Here is a 17,568-nt window from a genome sequence, read left to right as displayed (position 1 = left end):
TGAATGTAGGAATAATATATAGCATGGTTCACGTGGTAGATGCATGACCAAAAACTGGAAGTCAAATATTTCAGTAACTATATATTTTTCAATTTTTTGCTTTTCCTCTCAGAGATTATGCTCATTAACTATTTGTTTTGTGTGTTGAGTTTGTTTCACCTTATTGTTCTTTATGCTTGTGCTTTATGCATGCATATTTGATACTTATAACATCTTTACTGAGGAAAAACTACATGAATGTGGTAGAAATTGGACATTAACAACATTTGTGTAAGTCAAATGTTCCTCAGATACTTTTCAAATAATAAACAAAGTCTAGTGAGTGGAAACCCAAGTGATTACAGATGAAGCGTCCTTGAGTAAATCACTAAACCCCTGATCACTGCAGTGCAGGTGCTGAGTAGCTGACTACATGGCTTGGTATGAATCATGTACGGTATGGTATGACTCTGGGGGACTTAAGCAGTAAGTGGGCTGAAATTAATGGCGCTTCACATCTGTTCAGCAGTTTCAAAGAGATGTTCAAACACTAGGCAAAAAAGGATATCCAGTATGAGAAAAGGGACTAAAATGCTTGGCTGCTCTTTTTAGATGAGAGAACTGACCTCACTGTTTTTTCCTGAACACTAATTCTAGTTTCCAAAACCCATATTCAAACCCTGCCAGAGGTACATTCAGAATAAATAGCTGAGCAAGCCAACTTGTGAGGTAAATCATTCCCTTATGACAAAACGCCAAAGTCAACTAACAGTAACACAAACCTTTAAGTTAAGTTAATTTAATAATAATTTCTGCCACCAACACAAAATTACATTTACAGTCACTGTGTGTGATCTACAAAAAGATAAACAAGTTAAAACACAGAGCGTTGGTCCTTTGTGACATTCAGTCATTTTAAAATAGTTTTCTTTGGCTACAAACATCACACAAACACACAACAGCTGGGAGCAGAGACCTGAGTCTGAGCGAGCTGTCGTACAGAACTATCCGGGCCACCAGTGATTTCAATGGCACGACTGACTCTCGGTAGGGCTCTACGTGGGAGGAGGCCGCTCTCTGCCTCGCTCCAGCTGCGCTCTTTCTAAACATTACTGTGTCAGCTGAATTAAACAGTCAGGGTGCCGGTCCAGCAGACGCACACGTTCGCCAAACGAGCAGTTTCGATGACTTTCCTGAATTTTTAAACATTTCAAATGTGCAACGTCACCTGGTATCTCTGGTGCATCTGTAGATTCACTGGACACCAGGCTCAACTCTTTTGTAACTCGTATCTAATGATGCTGTCAAACAGTATAGGGTGTGAGCAAAGTCTAGCATGTTGAAATTTTCATATCGATCAATTCCAATTAAGTTTTTTGGAGAAATGGTTTGGGGAAAGGCTCCACTTCCTGTTTTGGTCCAGCTGAAGCGTCTAAACAGTTCTATCTCTTATGCCTGCTGACTCATAATCTCGTTTGGACAATTATGTAGCTAAACTGCAACTACATCAAGCATTTCCAGACAGCCACAGAACTTGACTGAGATGGATGGCAATTTCACCATTGCGCTAAGCCAGTGGTTGGCATGTTATTTCTGTATGCTAGCAGAATTTCCAGTTTCAATTACAGTCAAAAATATTATGGAGCTGGTGCCAAATGTTGCTGCCAGGCTGTTGCTTATTCCTAAATCATGAAAAAAAAGATAGATTAAGGCTACAACAGTGTCCCAATTCCACAATCCTAGTGTCTTGTCCTCCAAGGCTCATCGTTCTGGTGGAACATCCTTGCTGGAAACAGATACTATACAGTGCTGATCGATTGTGCTCTTGAACATCTTTCTCTTTCAATCTACTTGTCCTTTCCTGCCTTCCTCCCTCCACCCTCAGGAGGATGCGGTGCCGGCTCTCATGATCCTGAAGAGGGCGTTGACGTTATTGCTCTTGATGGCGTCTCGACAGGCGGAGATCACTTGGTTCTTGGGCTTACCCACTGAAGAGAAGGATGGATGGAGACATTGTGATCATGGTGTGTTATCAGTAACAACAGTTCCCTCACCCACATCAGCAAAGCTTTGAATATTCATAATGTGTACAAAAGTTTTGGAGCCCCCCAAAAAAATGGAGCCAAGAGTCCATGTCCAGTCATGCAAACACTAGACAGAGCAAAACATCTGAATCCAGGATGTAAACAATACACATACTATAAATTCCAGAATCTTGCGACTTATAAACACAGAAACACACGGCGGCCTACCTCGCAGTCTACCAGCCCGCTGTATAGCCTGGTTGACAGACTTGAGACAAGCCAGTAGGGCATTGTGGTTGTTAGAGCGAATCTTATACTCATTGATAAGATCCCTGTTTAGATCGTACAGCTCTCTGTAACGCTTCTTCATAGTTGTCCTACAGAGGACAGAGAGAGAGAGAGAGAGAAATCAGAGAGGGAATATGGGGAAAAAGGTGAAAAAGAAAATAAATTAGGGAGAGAAAAACATAACGGTGAGTTTGTTCCTCTGTTTGGTCCTGTGGTAAAAAAAAAAAAAAAGACAAAATACAAGCATTCATTACAGTAGACCATTTTCACAGCAGACATCTGGACTTGCTATAGCAGAGAAGGAAAGAAAAAACTAATAACGTTAATGATGACTCTTTTCCATTAACTCTTTTCCTTTTCCAGACCTGAATGAAATGCGGTCATTATAAATTTTATTAAATACACAAGTGCTTTTTCTCCTCTGACATGTCAATATGTCTGCTGAGGTATTGTCCATGTATTACCTGTATTCAAACACAAGGATAACGATTGAGTCCAGTTCAGTATATTATCACTGAATAAAGTGGTAGTGGATGCATACTGTGGTAACTCACATGTCACCCATAAGGCGAGAATCCTCTGCTTGCACCAGCATGTTCCTAATGTAGTTGGAGTGGTCAGCCATCGCTGCAGTTAACTTCTGATGGACAGAGTGGAACTCATCCACCTAGCGTGCAGATATTCAAGACCAAATATTAAAAACACAACAGCAACAGCAACATGTTTCTGATGAACTTGTGCCTCTAGGAACAGGTAATAGCTGCAATTTCCTTATTAAAGACTAAACATAGCTCGATGTTTGTTAGCATATGCAGCTGAGTGGTCATTCTCTCCTAATTGTTAGTTCACATTGAAAACCAACTCCATTTAGAATTAATTTCTTGCAGTTATATCAATCATTGTATAGGTAAAGAAGGACAGAAGATAAGATGGAGTTAATAAACAGAATAAAGTGTTTATGACAGCAGCAATCAGATTAAAGCCAAACCTCTGTGAGGGTGGTGTTTAGCTCCTCAAAGTAGCTGGGGAAATCTGCCTCTGCTGACAGGTCTTCTATTGCCAGGAATGAGGCCAGTGATTGGACCAGATCTCCTGCCAGGTCAATATCGTCGGTTCTCAGAGTGATCTGATTGGACCAATTAAAATTAATTAACTGAGTGATTTTAGTTGATTTAACAGGACATGTCAGGGGCTGTTGTAACTTTGTGGAAATTAACATTGTTTTGTTTACTCTTGATAAGGTGAAATAAAAATGATTTACACAGCCAAACAATAAACACAGTATGCACAGTCTGACACTTTATCCTCAACTGTCATCATTTTTTTAAGTGTTCAAATATATGTAAAAATATATTATTAACACATAAAATTTACTATTTGTATAAAAGTACTGTGTACTTACTTTACCTATTTTATTTGTAACATACATGCAATCTTATCAGAATAGTGCAAGTTCTGGCCAAGTTTGGTTCTGCATGTAATAATTTGATCCTTTCACACAGCAGGCTAAATAACAGTCATTACTCCAAACTGATCAGAGTTTTGTCCAAAATTGAAAATAAACTCTTCAAAGTAGATTGTTGGCTGTTATTCTACGAAATAAACAACAAATACTACAAATTAGTGACCTCATGTATCAATATCAATCCTCTTGTTAGGTTAAAACTGGTTGTGACAAAGTGTAAAAAAAGCAAGTGTGTAACATCAAAAACAAATAATCTTGAATCTATGTTTTTTGTATGTCTGTGTGTACCTGTCCATTGCTGGCCATGCTGATGGACAACAGTCCTCCTCCCCTTAGGGAATTAAAAGTGACGTCCGGACTGTCTACTCCCTCTGGAAGCAGGAAGTTCTGATTTAACCACATCACCACCTACACACAGCAAGATGAGATAAGATTCAAATTTATAAGCATGTCTAATTGTTATTACTACGATTATGCTGTAAGATTGTACAGAATAGTGTTGACACGATACCAAAATTATGACTTCAATATGATACCTGCCTAAATATCTTGATACTGAAATGATACCATGGCTAAAACGTAAAGCATCAGGAAAAGTAATTGAATAATATATTCAGTCTTCGTCAACAAGTCGTGGACGGTTGGCATAAGCAACTGTTCTCTTGTTCAACATGAAATGTGCAGCGTGCATGTGAGAGAAAAAACTAAACGGTTTGCATGCCCACTATGCCTGCAGGGAGTGGGAGCAGAGCACTGCACACACACACGGCGCCGCTGTCGCACATCAATGCAACTCATAGGAAATACAGCTCTTACTAAAACACTGTCATTCTTCAAGTGCTGGTACTAATACAATGGGGTATAGTACAGTTTTTAAACAGCAGGGTATAGCGATACCTTTCTAGTATCAGTATACTGTCCAAGATTTATTCCCTCTTGCTATTTTTCTCCAGACTCTCTGACAACCTACCCGCTGTGGCCGGTCGTTGATACTGAAAGTGACCCTTCCAGTGGGCGGAGCAGCTGAGGGGTCAACCGCGATGTCATACATGGAGAAACGAGGGAGCTGTCGATTGATTTCAAACACATGGAACTGGGTGCTGGAGTGGACAAAAGGAGTGTAGTGTAGAGGAAGAGGAGGGTGAAGAATATGAAACTCCAATATGAAATTCCTTAACAGTGCTAAAAGTTCATGAAACGCACTCAAATTATATAACTATTATGGTACGACAGCACGCACACTGCCTTACTCACACACATCCTACCTAGTTTTCCCACCAACAAAGGTTTTGATATGCAGATCTACTGGTATGTCTTTTGGGGGGACGATGGGGACTCGGACACTGCCTGACAGGTTCTGGGCGCTGGGGTGGACGACATGGCTCTCACCCTCAAATATTCCCTCTGCGAAGATGAGCACTGCACGGATAATGGTTTCTGGAGAAGATAAATTCACAAACTTATTAGTGTTTACCCAGTCAGAGCCTGAAACCTTGATCCTCAAAATGCTAAAGTGCTAAAAAGTTATACCATTTGGTGTGGAAATGCTGAGCTCTACATGAGCCTTCTGGGCCTCTGTCGCAGGTCTCACTGACAGCGCTGTCTGGAGCTGAGTGTTGGCAGGAATCACACCCATGCCGCTGTGTGTCTCTGACACACCCTGAAACAATGTGACAGTTTGTGTGGATGCTCACATGTACAATATACAGCCTGATGTTAATTACAAATCCTGTATTTATCTGTATGAAGTGCTTCTATCTGTGACACAAATAGGGTTATGGCCAAAAAGTTATGATAATAAAATCAATAAGTGAAAAAAGAGAATCAGCCAAAAAAAGATTAGAAATTACAACTAGAATAGCATTCAATATGATTTACCTTAAGTGCTATATAGAAAAAAAGCAATTTCATTTAACGTATATAGCCCAATATCACAAATTTGTCTTGAGGGGCTTTAGGGATCTAAGTGTTGTATGTACAGCATAAAACACTTAGATCCTTAGGACTTAAAAACCTATAGTCACATTAGCTACTCTGTGAGGCTGTAAAGTTTAATACACTTTAGAAAACAGCAAGTTTTGATGAGAGATGAAAGAGCTGTGAGACGGTACTGGCTTCCTGGCCTGATGTATGATGATGTATTTGGTCTAAAAATGCAAATATTGAAAAACAATGTTTATGTAAATAATGCTATTATGTAGTACAATATCCTGTCGAGAACCATTAGATAAAATGGAAATATTCACATTGTATATTCAGAAAAAAGTCTTTTTGAATGTATTTTTGAATCTATCATGTGGGATTTGAATAAATGAAATATGCGTACCTTGGCATTCTCTTCATAGTTACGTAGCTCTAGCAGAAGATTCTGTTTGTGATGGCTGAGCTCTCTAATGAGGTCCTGTTCAGCACTGGAGTCCATGAGATTCCCTTTGAGATCCTTACTGGCTGGCAGATAACCACGGACTACAAGACACATGCAGTGACAACACTGATAAAACATCTGATTCCAAGCTTAAAGGGTCTGTTCACCCAAATCATGTTTGCATGCTATGTTTGAATTAAGTTCAAAATACAGTTAAAGCTGACAGAATTTTGGTCATTAGTAACCAAAACCATCTGATAGCAGCTAGTCATTTTTTTTTTTTTTAAATTTGGGTTAACTTACCCTTTAAAAAAGCACAAGGAAATGCATGAACACACACATACATAAACTTTCCTCTTTCTGACAGTTATGTAATATTTAACTGTTGGGCAGTTGGTGATATATTAGTGATGACAAGGCAGTATATAACACTATAGCAATAAATGAAGGTCTTTTCCAAAACATCAGTGACATAGATGTATAAAAGCATGTAACCAACCATACATGTGAAGGCCCACATTCAACCAGTTCCAACATGTCCTCACACACACACACACACACACACACACAACATACCCTCTCCCTCTATGGAGGTGCAGATGAGTTGTTTCTGTCCATCCAACCTATAGTCTCCCTCCACCACTCCGGCCACAGAAGAGGAGAAGTTGTCTTTGAAAATGACCTCACCCGTGCGGTCACTGCGAGCATCGATCTGGAACAACAGGAGGATGTGATTAAAAGAATAAACACCAGCTAGAGAGAGCGTAGAAATGAATGAATGATTGCGTACAAAAATCAAATGACAAATCACATTCTTTGAAGTGTGAGAGAACATTTCAAGATAGCTGAGTTGTGTGCTGACCTTTCCATTGGACCAGCCGGTGATAAGCTCCACAACCCCATCAGCATTCAGGTCAAAGGCATGGATGCTCATCGCATGATTTTTAGACTAAATGGGGGGAGAAAGCGCACTATTAGAAGGGAGATGGAAACAACATTATTAATATTTGAGGTATGGGTGTTTGTAAAATAGCCCTTAAAGAGTGGTGAGTTCATCAGTTGATGGCATGCTTGCTCAAATGATTAAAGGCATGCATCAGATATAACAGATGTAAAATACAAATGCGTAGGATTTGAATTAGATTTACTGATGTATATTCTTACTACCTTATAAGGTTAGTTTTTCTTGTCCATTATAATAAATAACTATGGTACCTTGATCCTCCAGTATCGTACAGTGCGGTCATAGACTCCCACAGTGCCATTAGCCAGGGCATAACCGAACCTGCTGCCGTTCATATGGCACAGTGATGTTACCGTCTGTATGAAGAAGGACAGAGGGAAGTTATCATGTTAAAAAGTGTTACTCTCCTCCAGCGCAGCACAGGATGGATATGAGAATCTACAATGAATGATGATTACAAATATGGTTGTGTGATTGACCCCTACAAAACATAATTCAACACATTTTTAAAAAGCACACCACTGTCTTGATGAATTGAGTGAAAGACAGTTCATCCATTTACCTCATTTTCAGTTATCTCAGAAACAAGCTCATCCTCTTTGAATACCCTGATGTCAAAGTCTTCAGATCCTACCAGGAGCTGTAAACACAATACACAAGAGCTGAAAATGATTTAAAATATAATACTTTTTTAAAAAATCTAAAAATTATGTTATTAATATGAATCAATTTAATTGAACATCTGGACATTTTACAGTAGAGAGCTAAAGGAAACAGGAAAAAGATACTGTAGGGGAAAAGCAGCATGTGTCTCAGGACTTACCTCATTGTTCCCATCCCCAGTGAAGTCACAGAGCACTAAAGATCTGACATTATCTCCGGTTACCTAAGAACAAGATACTTTGTGAATACAACCCACATAAATTTTGATTCAGTCATTTAAAGTTACAATTAAAGCTGACAGGGATTGAAAGTGACAACAATGATAAAAATCTGCATTCACTTAACTATCTACTAATGTGAAGTAACAGCCCGTCCTCACAAGAAAAACAACAATATAGGTCAAAAACTCAGCCGCCAAAAATGACCTATAGTTACCATCTAGTGACTGTAGTAATTATTAATTTTTAAAAACCATAACTTCGATCGTCATGGTATTTACTGTTGCCATGATGATGAAGGTTACGTCACTTTAAGGACGTAACTTTAACCCTTACCATGTTTCAAGTGATCATTTTAACCCAAACCATGTGTTTTTTGTGCCGTCATTATATATACACAACATCATTATTTTTGATGATTACTGTTGACAGAGGCGGCATATTAGAAAACGCTCCTATGGGTTGTTCTGGAGTGCAGGTACAATCGACCTATGTGGTCGTTTCATTAAGAGAATGTGTTGTGTAATAAATAGGCCGAACCAAATAAATTGAGCAAATGATTTCGTCCAGTAAGTGGCCGTGAAATGGTTGGATATATGGAAATATAACAAATGAAAATGTGCTGTTAACTTGGTAGATTTATTATTAGTTCAGGACGAGGTTTTAGACATTAAGTCACATTTTTTACTTTTACACCACACTTTACTACAGTTTGATGAAGTGTCACTGGCTCACGAGTTGTTTGTTATACTGTTACTCAATGAAACAAACTTTTTAAATGTAAGACACACTGTAGTGTATTCTGATATTAAAATGTTGTCTTCTTACTGTCCAGAAATGGTCATTGCCTTCGTAGTCAAAGCCTTGTAAGGCACAGTTCCCTCCGATGACGGCAAGAGGATTCGGGATGTTCCCGAGTTTCCCCAACACAATAGCGTTGGCCCCATCTGTCACCTACACCCACACACAACAGAAACAGAAAACAAGGTATATTTGGCTCCTCTGCTGAGTGAAAAGCATTTCTACTTGAACCATTATCATTCAACTTTATTATTTTTTATTTGTTTATCAGCAAAATAACTAATAACTAAAAACACAGAAATGTGACAAAAATTGCTTATGCCAAGCAATAACCTCTATTCTACAATATATATTTTTCATTCTGATTAGTTTGTCTAAGGCTGCGTTCCCAGTAGTACCTACCACTACATCCTAAGTTAGCCCTCCGCCTATTCTTCTCAGTTCCACTCACCTCTCTGTAGAATATATCAGCATTGTCATGGACATCATAGGCCAGCAGGTTGGTCTGGGATCCCACTAACAGTGTGTCCCCAGTGGTGTTTGGTCCCAGTGTACCTGCCGTCAGACAAGTAACTGCCTGGTTGATGTTTAGCAGAGAGATGTCGGAGTCCTGGGTGCTCTGGCTCAGTCGGTGGGCCACAGGTCTCTGACCACGAGCATGAGGGTTGTGGATAAAAACCTTGAGAAGATAATGAGAAGAGAGATCATGGCACACGATGAAAAAGTATTAAATATGAAGTATTAAGGTAACAAATTGATTAACAAATTCATTATGGGGAAATCATGTACTCAGAGAGAAAGCATGCTTCTACCAATCTACTTTTTATTCATGCTAAACTCTAAAGTAAATTTCTCTCACCTTTCCAGCCTGTGTGGCTGCAGTAAGGCATGGGTGGACTCCATCAAATTTTCCTATAGTCACCATGCGGGGGTTTATCTTGTGGTTCAGCTTAAGAGTGAATATGGGGACCAACATCGTGCCTATACTCCTAATCAGATAAGAGCCAAGAAGACAAGAGCAGTATGAGCATTTTTTAGGATTGGAGATGTTTTCATATAATCATTTAAAGAACGGCAACTCAAGTACATCAGAAAAAAAGGTTACCACGCATGTAACCAAGTGACAATGCGTGATTTTGCTACACTAATGTAATTACAGGCTTTACTTCAGGCACCCTGTGGAGAGTTCTGTTGCCTAGCAACAAAGAGTGGCAAGCCAAAGCTTTTCATCTGGCTAGCGTTAATCTCCTTGTCGTTTGCTCTACAAGAATGCCAACCGTGTAACAACCAGAAATCATACATAGCTCTTCAACATAATCATAAACGCTGTATCAATGCCAAGTATAATATTAAGCTTTCGAAAGAAAATAAATTCGCCTAAATTCGCCTTCATTGCCTTGCAAATCTAGCATAACTAGCTCACGTTAACGACGCTGGCTACAATGTTTCCGGAAACAACTCCAAACTATTGACGACACTACAACAAACGAAATCACCGTAAAGATACGTGTAAATAATATCACCTGCCCCCCGCCTCAGCTGCAAATGTTGGATTTTTCTCTAAATAGGCTAGCCAGTTTACGAACTAGCAGATAGCACGTCAACGGAGGCGGTGTTATTTTTTTCCCACCCGCATTGCGTGAAGACCCGCCTACTCTGCCTTTGATTGGCTCTGATCCTGATATTCTTACCCTAACCCAACCATCTCATTCCTCATACCTAAACTTAACCAAACCTACCAACCAAGGAAACGAGTACTAACCAATCATTGGCAGAGTAGAGCGGATCCTCGCGGAATGCGGGTGAGGAAAAAAAAAGGCAACTCCGAGGTGACTGTCAACAACGATTTCTGGTCTGCTGTTTTCAAAATAAAAGATCAACTTTCTACAAAGGACCTGTTATGTTTTTGTCATTAACTGAAATGACTGACCAAGAGGAGAGTTAGTAATACTAGTCGTCCAAAAAACCTCTTTAACGCTCTATTAAGAAAGACTTTGTAAAAGATCAAGTAGATCTAAAAAAAAATAATACATTTAATTTGTATAGCACTTTCATAGTGGAACTCAAAGCCCTACAGTATTAATAACATGGAACAAACAACAAAGAAAATAGTAAGAGTTAAGATGGAAAGGCCTTCCTTTAATTAAAGTTTATTAATTACAGTAATAGTGTTGCAGCTGGTGCAAGCAGGATAACAGGAATACAGGGAAAGGACCCAAATGCAGATGACCAATAGAGTTCAATGATTTAATGATGAACTTGAGATACACACACTTACAGAGTAAGTGATGCAGGCAATGCTAAAACAGTTCAAAAACAGGCAAAGGTATCCAAAAGGGAGCAGGCAAGAATCAGAAGTCCAATATTCAGGCAGAAGGTCAAAAACAGGCCGGACACCTACAGGTTTTCAGGTTACAAACAATGGATAACAGACTGGAGGCTAGAAAGCAAAGACATGAAGCATGGCAACTTAACAATCTGGCAGAGAATAAAAGAAATGGACCACTATGAGTAATGAGTGTCTGATGAGTGTCCCTCCCCCTCAAACACATACAACCTGAAACAATAATTGGGTCTAACAATTAAAATAACATAAATAATAATAAACCAAATTAAATACAAGTAGCTTACAGGGTATACATAAGATCAAATAGCCATTGTTGCATGAGTCATACATTGGTATGGTTACTCAATGAAAGATAAAGGGATAAATGTCAGAATATGGAGTATTCAGTAAGAGGTCATAAGCAGTGACAAGAGAATATAAAATGTAAACATAAAAATACTGCACACGTACAGTATGTCAGGAGACAAACATGATAGCGCAGTAATTGATTAGTAATCATTCACACTGGATGGCTGGTTTGCTCTATTAGGAAAGAATAATTTTATTAGGATTGAATAGAGCTAGGAAATATTTGAGTGAAATGAATATTGGTAATGTATTGCAGAAAAGGGATATGTACCAGCAGAGACATTCTGTCATTGACCATTCCAGTGACAATTTTGTTAAACATATTTAGACCAACAAAAGAATCAGGCTGTCAACACCAAAAACCAGGTAAATATGAAGAATCCTAGAGTCCTAACATGGTAACGGACCAGTTGACGCTTGCAGAGATGGCCAGAGTCCTTTGGTGAAAGGACTCAAGTGACCATTTTGTGGCAAATAATTCATCCAGTATAAGATGGAACAATTTTAAGCAGTATTTTCAATTTACTGTACAAGTAAATTAAATGTAAAGGTCATAATATTAAAATGAATATTACTTCATTCATTGAGTCCTTTGAAGGCACATGGGGGACAAAACTAGGAGATTCAGCTTTGCCAGGTAAGTGTATGGTAATCAACCATGGATGTACTCAAGCGTTTACTGAACGTACTAAACGTTTACTGAATCAGTGTTTCCCAATCAGTGTTTTAATTATAACAACGAGAACAACTACCAGACAAAAAAATATTTTTTAATGCCAAAAATAAAGCCAAATATCCATTCATTCGGAAATCAATAGCGTTTGGGAGCCTCTCTGTAGCGCTGTTCCGATACGTGAGTTAACCAGTGTCGTTACCCGGGAAACTATTGGTAGCGTAGCTTCGTTAAGGAATAGGGCATTTCGTAATTTGTGTGCGTAACGGGTGGGAAAGAGCGTGCGCAGAAAAGTGACGATAAATATGAGCGGAGCAGAAGAAAAGATTAGCAGTAAGTCGTCAGTTTGGCAGGAAATGTACAGTATAAACTATAGTGTAACAGTTAACAAATGCTGCAGATTCTCAAGACCAAGCAAAGTCACATCTGTTATTTCCCCAACGGCTGGAAATGAAGGGGGTTAGCTCCAAAGTTAGCAACAATGGGTTAGCCTAACCTGAAGACGCTAAAGAGAGGAATTGACGACGAAGAAATGTGTGGCTGCTGAGTCGTTTCACCATTTTTGTATGTTACATTAACGCTTGTGAAGGGTTAGTTGTTAAAAACGCCAAATTACCACCTTAGATAAGCGTCAAATAACTTCTTTAGACAGTTAATTTACCAAAATATTAAAACTGTCGACGCCTTTATCTAGCGTTCGTATCACTGTGTGTTACGACTCCAGAAAAGTTCATTCTAATGGGGAGGAAAATCCCTAACACTAACGGTAAAGTAACCTTACCCTCTAATTAACTTAAATAACTCCTTTATACTGCATCTTATTTACTGGCTAATGATTGAACATTATATTAGAAAATAAATTGTTGCATTAACTTTTCATAAGGTAATCAAATTAATTGGCCATGTTGAATCTCCAGTGGAAAAATGACGTTGCAAAATTAGCTGTGTATTACATACAATAAACAAGGTCTTTTATGGCGCACCATAGTTAAATTTAAACATATATTGGACTACAGGTGCATGAAAAACTGTATTTAGCCGTGTCTGTTATGTTCAGTGTCAGTCACAGGTTGTGTCTGTGCTAGGCTAATAGTTAACTTTCTCTAGACTAAGTAATTCACTTTCTCTCTGTAATGCTGTGTAAGAAGTTAGACATGTGTTTAATACTGTGGCCCTGTTCAGACTTGGTACCTTATATCCAGATTGTATTTTGATCTGTAAAGGAAGTATGTGCCACAAATGTGTCTCATGTGAGTTAGGGCCCCTGCTCATATTTGATTTTATCTGTGGGAAACTGCAGTGGATACAAAAGAGAAAATATACATATTGTGAGGTGCAGTAATGTTAAGCTAATTGGTACATCACTACAGACAGGTTTGTCATTAAATGTCAGTTTAATATGTGGGGCGTTTGCTATTATTTATGTTGTGTTATGCAATGACATTAAGATATTGGCAGCACATTAATAAACGTAGTACACTCAAGGATTACATGTAGTTAAGTTAAACCTTTTCCTCAGACAACCACATCATTCAGCCTGTTGTATCATCCTATTGGCTATACCTTTCTCTATCTAAAGACAGTGATAGAGACATAGCCACATGCTGTACTACATGGCACTGACTTTACCATAGGCTTTTTCTAGATTAGCAGAGAAACAACATCTTTATTTTGAGCCCACCATTTATTTATTTTGCGGTTCCAACAGCAACTAACTAAATGTCCGAAAATTGTGAAAAAATGTGCATCACAATTGCCCAGAGCCCAGAGTGATGTCTTCAAAACACAAATATATTCTGGTTACAATTACTTTATGAAACACAGAAAAGGAACTGATTTTTTAATGATTATATGGTTGTTGTTGTTGCAGACAAGCTGTTGGGACAACTCAGGGAGGTTCATTACGGTGGAGACCAAAACACTCATAACATCCATTCAAACACAGTCCACATAAAAACAGGTAAGTACAGCACAATACAGTCCCTCATCTCTTCCTTTTGTGTATCCATGGTTTAGTCATGTTTCTTTATCCACTTGAGGTTTTTATCTTTTTAATGATCATTCTCATGCTTTCTGAAGACTGAAGCTTTGTATTTTCCCATTTGCCTCAAACTGTCTCCACAATTGCAGTTTAGACTTCTATAACCCCCGGGGGTTAAAACCTGGGCTCGTCCGGGATTTGAACCCGGGACCTCTCGCACCCTAAGCGAGAATCATACCCCTAGACCAACGAGCCAGCTGTAGCAGGTTTTTATGGCTGTTTCTCTGGCCGTCATAACTTATGATTGAACTCTTTCTGGTGATGTGGCGTCTTTGGGCTACTCAAAGAGCACCCTCTGATTATGATTCACTGTGGTGTAGTTGTAGTGACAAGATTGCTAAACAACCTAGTGCTTTCCTCTGCCATAGCAGGAGTTCAAGGTCAAGGTCACTTTTATTGTCTCCCTCAGGAGAAATTGGTTTTGGACAACTTGACAATGCTTCTCTTTTTCTAGATTGGCCGAGAGATAATATGTTTATTTTGATCCCACCATTTATTTATTCTGCGGTTCCAACAGCAACTAACTAATCCCCCAAAATGTTTCTTTTCTTTTTTTGTTTAATTTATTCTTTGGTCTATAAAATATCATAAAATTGTGAAAAAATGTGCATCGCAATTGCCCAGAGCCCAGGATGATGTCTTCAAAACACAAATATATTCTGGTTACAATTACTTTATGAAACAGAGAAAAGTAGCAAATCCTCACATTATAGAAGCTGGAACCAGAGAAAGATTGGCATTTTTGCTTGAAAACTGATTTTCTGCCGATCAACAAACAGATTCATCGTTTCAGTCCTATTCTCAGTGTTTTCCTAAAGCCTGAAATATAAACGGTAGGGTGTGTGGCTGATGAGATCTTGTGAATTACATTAGTCTTGTCTTTTTTTTAAAAAAATATAATAATAAAGGAATAGCAAATAAAATGTGAAAATTATTTGGCCAGTATCACCTTATCAACTTCAATGATTAGTGGTGTCATAACTTTAATCAGTAAAGTAATGTACATTTGTTTTTTGAATTTATGTGTAAATGGTTTTTTTGTTGTTGTTGATTTTTTTTTTATGGTTGTATGGTTGTTGTTGCAGACAAGCTGTTGGGACAACTCAGGGAGGTTCATTGCGATGGGGACCAAAACACTCATAAGATCTAATTAAACACAGTTCACATAAAAGCAGGCTAGTACTGTACAAAATTCCTCATCTCTTCTTTTTGTGTATCCTTGGTTTAGTCATGTTCCTTTATCCACTGGAATTTTTTATCTTTTTAATAATCATTCTCATGCTTTCTCTCTGTGTTCATGGAAGTGAAGCAAATCTGATGTCAGTGTGAAACGTATAGACTGAAGTTTTGTATTTTCCCATTTGCCTCAAACTGTCTCCACAATTGCAGTTTAGACTTCTATAGCCCCCCAGGGGTTAAAACCTGGGCTCGTCCGGGATTTGAACCCGGGACCTCTCGCACCCTAAGCGAGAATCATACCCCTAGACCAACGAGCCAGCTGTAGCAGGCTTTTATGGCTGTTTCTCTGACCGTCATGGCTCATGATTGAACTCTTTCTGGTGATGTGGCGTCTTTGGGCTACTCAAAGAGCACCCTCTGATTATGATTCACTGAGGTGTAGATGTAGTAACAAGATTGCTAAACAACGTGGTGCTTTCCTCTGCCATACCTGGAGTTCAAGGTCAAGGTCACTTTTATTGTCTCCCTCAGGAGAAATTGGTTTTGGACAACTTGACAATGCTTCTCTTTTTCTAGATTGGCTGAGAGATAATATGTTTATCTTGATCCCACCATTTATTTATTCTGCGGTTCCAACAGCAACTAACTAATCCCCCAAAATCTTTCTTTACTTTTTTTGTTTAATGTATTGTTTGGTCTCTAAAATGTCAGAAAATTGTGAAAAAACGTGCATCGCAATTGCCCAGAGCCCAGGGTGATGTCTTCAAAACACAAATATATTCTGGTTAGAATTACTTTATGAAACAGAGAAAAACGGCTGATTTTTTATGATTATATGGTTGTTGTTGTTGTTGCAGACAAGCTGTTGGGACAACTCAGGGAGGTTCATTACAGTGGGGACCAAAACACTCATAACATCCACATAAAAGCAGGCAAGTACTGTACAAAATCCCTCATCTCTTCCTTTTGTGTATCCTTGGTTTAGTCATGTTTCTTCATCCACTGGAATTTTTTATCTTTTTAATAATCATTCTCATGCTTTCTCTCTGTGTTCATTGAAGTGAAGCAAATCTGATGTCAGTGTGAAATGTATAGACTGAAGCTTTGTATTCTTCCATTTGCCTCAAACTGTCTCCACAATTGCATTTTAGACTTCTATAACCTGGGCTCGTCCAGGATTTGAACCCGGGACCTCTCGCACCCTAAGCGAGAATCATACCCCTAGACCAACGAGCCAGTTGTTACATGTGTTTATAGCTATTTCTCTGGGCCGTCATAACTCATGATCAAACTCTTTCTGGTGATGTGGCATCTTTGGGCTACTCAAAGAGCACCCTCTGATTATGATTCACTGTGGTGTAGTTGTAGTGACAAGATTGCTAAACAACCTTATGAAACAGAGAAAAACAGCTGATTTTTTATGATTATATGGTTGTTGTTGCAGACAAGCTGTTGGGACAACTCAGGGAGGTTCATTACGGTGGGGACCAAAACACTCATAAGATCTAATTAAACAAAGTTCACATAAAAGCAGGCTAGTACTGTACAAAATCCCTCATCTCTTCCTTTTGTGCATCCTTGGTTTAGTCATGTTCCTTTATCCACTGGAATTTTTTATCTTTTTAATAATCATACTCATGCTTTCTCTCTGTGTTCATGGAAGTGAAGCAAATCTGATGTCAGTGTGAAACATATAGACTGAAGTTTTGTATTTTCCCCTGCCTCAAACTGTCTCCACAATTGCAGTTTAGACTTCTATAGCCCCCCAGGGGTTAAAACCTGGGCTCGTCCGGGATTTGAACCCGGGACCTCTCGCACCCTAAGCGAGAATCATACCCCTAGACCAACGAGCCAGTTATTACATGTGTTTATAGCTATTTCTCTGGGCCGTCATAACTCATGATTGAACTCTTTCTGGTGATGTAGCGTCTTTGGGCTACTCAAAGAGCACCCTCTGATTATGATTCACTGAGGTGTAGATGTAGTGACAAGATTGCTAAACAACATAGTGCTTTTCTCTGCCATAGCAGGAGTTCAAGGTCAAGGTCACTTTTATTGTCTCCCTCAGGAGAAATTGGTTTTGGACAACTTGACAATGCTACTCTTTTTCTAGATTGGCCGAGAGATAATATGTTTATTTTGATCCCACCATTTATTTATTCTGCGGTTCCAACAGCAACTAACTAATCCCCCAAATGTTTCTTTTCTTTATT

At 38.8% G+C, this 17,568-nt stretch overlaps 1 protein-coding gene and 4 non-coding genes across 7 annotated transcripts; all 5 read right to left on the bottom strand.

The window, feature by feature from the left end:
* Positions 1–762: 762 nt before the first annotated feature.
* Positions 763–10,550, bottom strand: bbs2 (Bardet-Biedl syndrome 2). 3 transcript variants are annotated; one of them, XM_067588776.1, is made up of 18 exons: positions 10,530–10,550; positions 9,627–9,756; positions 9,219–9,446; positions 8,795–8,920; positions 7,909–7,971; positions 7,648–7,725; positions 7,337–7,441; positions 6,984–7,070; positions 6,698–6,833; positions 6,083–6,222; positions 5,287–5,416; positions 5,022–5,193; positions 4,727–4,856; positions 4,045–4,164; positions 3,280–3,417; positions 2,846–2,958; positions 2,232–2,380; positions 763–1,967 (listed from the first exon to the last, which is right to left on the bottom strand). In XM_067588776.1, the coding sequence occupies exons 2-18, from the start codon at positions 9,741–9,743 to the stop codon at positions 1,861–1,863; spliced, it is 2,139 nt and encodes a 712-aa protein (XP_067444877.1). In that variant the 5' UTR covers positions 9,744–9,756; positions 10,530–10,550; the 3' UTR covers positions 763–1,860. The 3 variants fall into 3 exon arrangements, with proteins under 3 accessions (XP_067444877.1, XP_067444876.1, XP_067444878.1); XM_067588775.1 differs by lacking the exon at positions 10,530–10,550 and adding an exon at positions 10,291–10,503; XM_067588777.1 differs by lacking the exon at positions 10,530–10,550 and adding an exon at positions 10,191–10,211.
* A 3,749-nt stretch (positions 10,551–14,299) lies between these two features.
* trnap-agg (transfer RNA proline (anticodon AGG)) lies at positions 14,300–14,371 on the bottom strand. The gene has a single exon. It is a non-coding gene; the product is annotated as a tRNA-Pro (tRNA).
* A 1,229-nt stretch (positions 14,372–15,600) lies between these two features.
* Positions 15,601–15,672, bottom strand: trnap-agg (transfer RNA proline (anticodon AGG)). The gene has a single exon. It is a non-coding gene; the product is annotated as a tRNA-Pro (tRNA).
* Positions 15,673–16,519: 847 nt separating this feature from the next.
* Positions 16,520–16,591, bottom strand: trnap-agg (transfer RNA proline (anticodon AGG)). The gene has a single exon. It is a non-coding gene; the product is annotated as a tRNA-Pro (tRNA).
* Positions 16,592–17,136: 545 nt separating this feature from the next.
* On the bottom strand, positions 17,137–17,208 carry trnap-agg (transfer RNA proline (anticodon AGG)). The gene has a single exon. It is a non-coding gene; the product is annotated as a tRNA-Pro (tRNA).
* Positions 17,209–17,568: the final 360 nt, after the last annotated feature.

The sequence above is a fragment of the Thunnus thynnus genome, chromosome 5 (genome assembly GCF_963924715.1).
Source record: "Thunnus thynnus chromosome 5, fThuThy2.1, whole genome shotgun sequence".
Classification (NCBI taxonomy): Eukaryota; Metazoa; Chordata; class Actinopteri; order Scombriformes; family Scombridae; genus Thunnus; species Thunnus thynnus.
This window is presented reverse-complemented; position numbering and strand designations above follow the sequence as displayed.

Bases quoted from the DNA above. Each gene is read 5' to 3' on its own strand.
- bbs2 (XM_067588776.1), bottom strand. From the start codon at position 9,743: ATGTTGGTCCCCATATTCACTCTTAAGCTGAACCACAAGATAAACCCC. The intron at 6,834-6,983 runs GTCAGCACACAA...CTGTTGTTCCAG, and splicing joins CCGGCTGGTCCAATGGAAAG to ATCGATGCTCGCAGTGACCG. The intron at 6,223-6,697 runs GTATGTTGTGTG...TGTGTCTTGTAG, and splicing joins CACCTCCATAGAGGGAGAGG to TCCGTGGTTATCTGCCAGCC.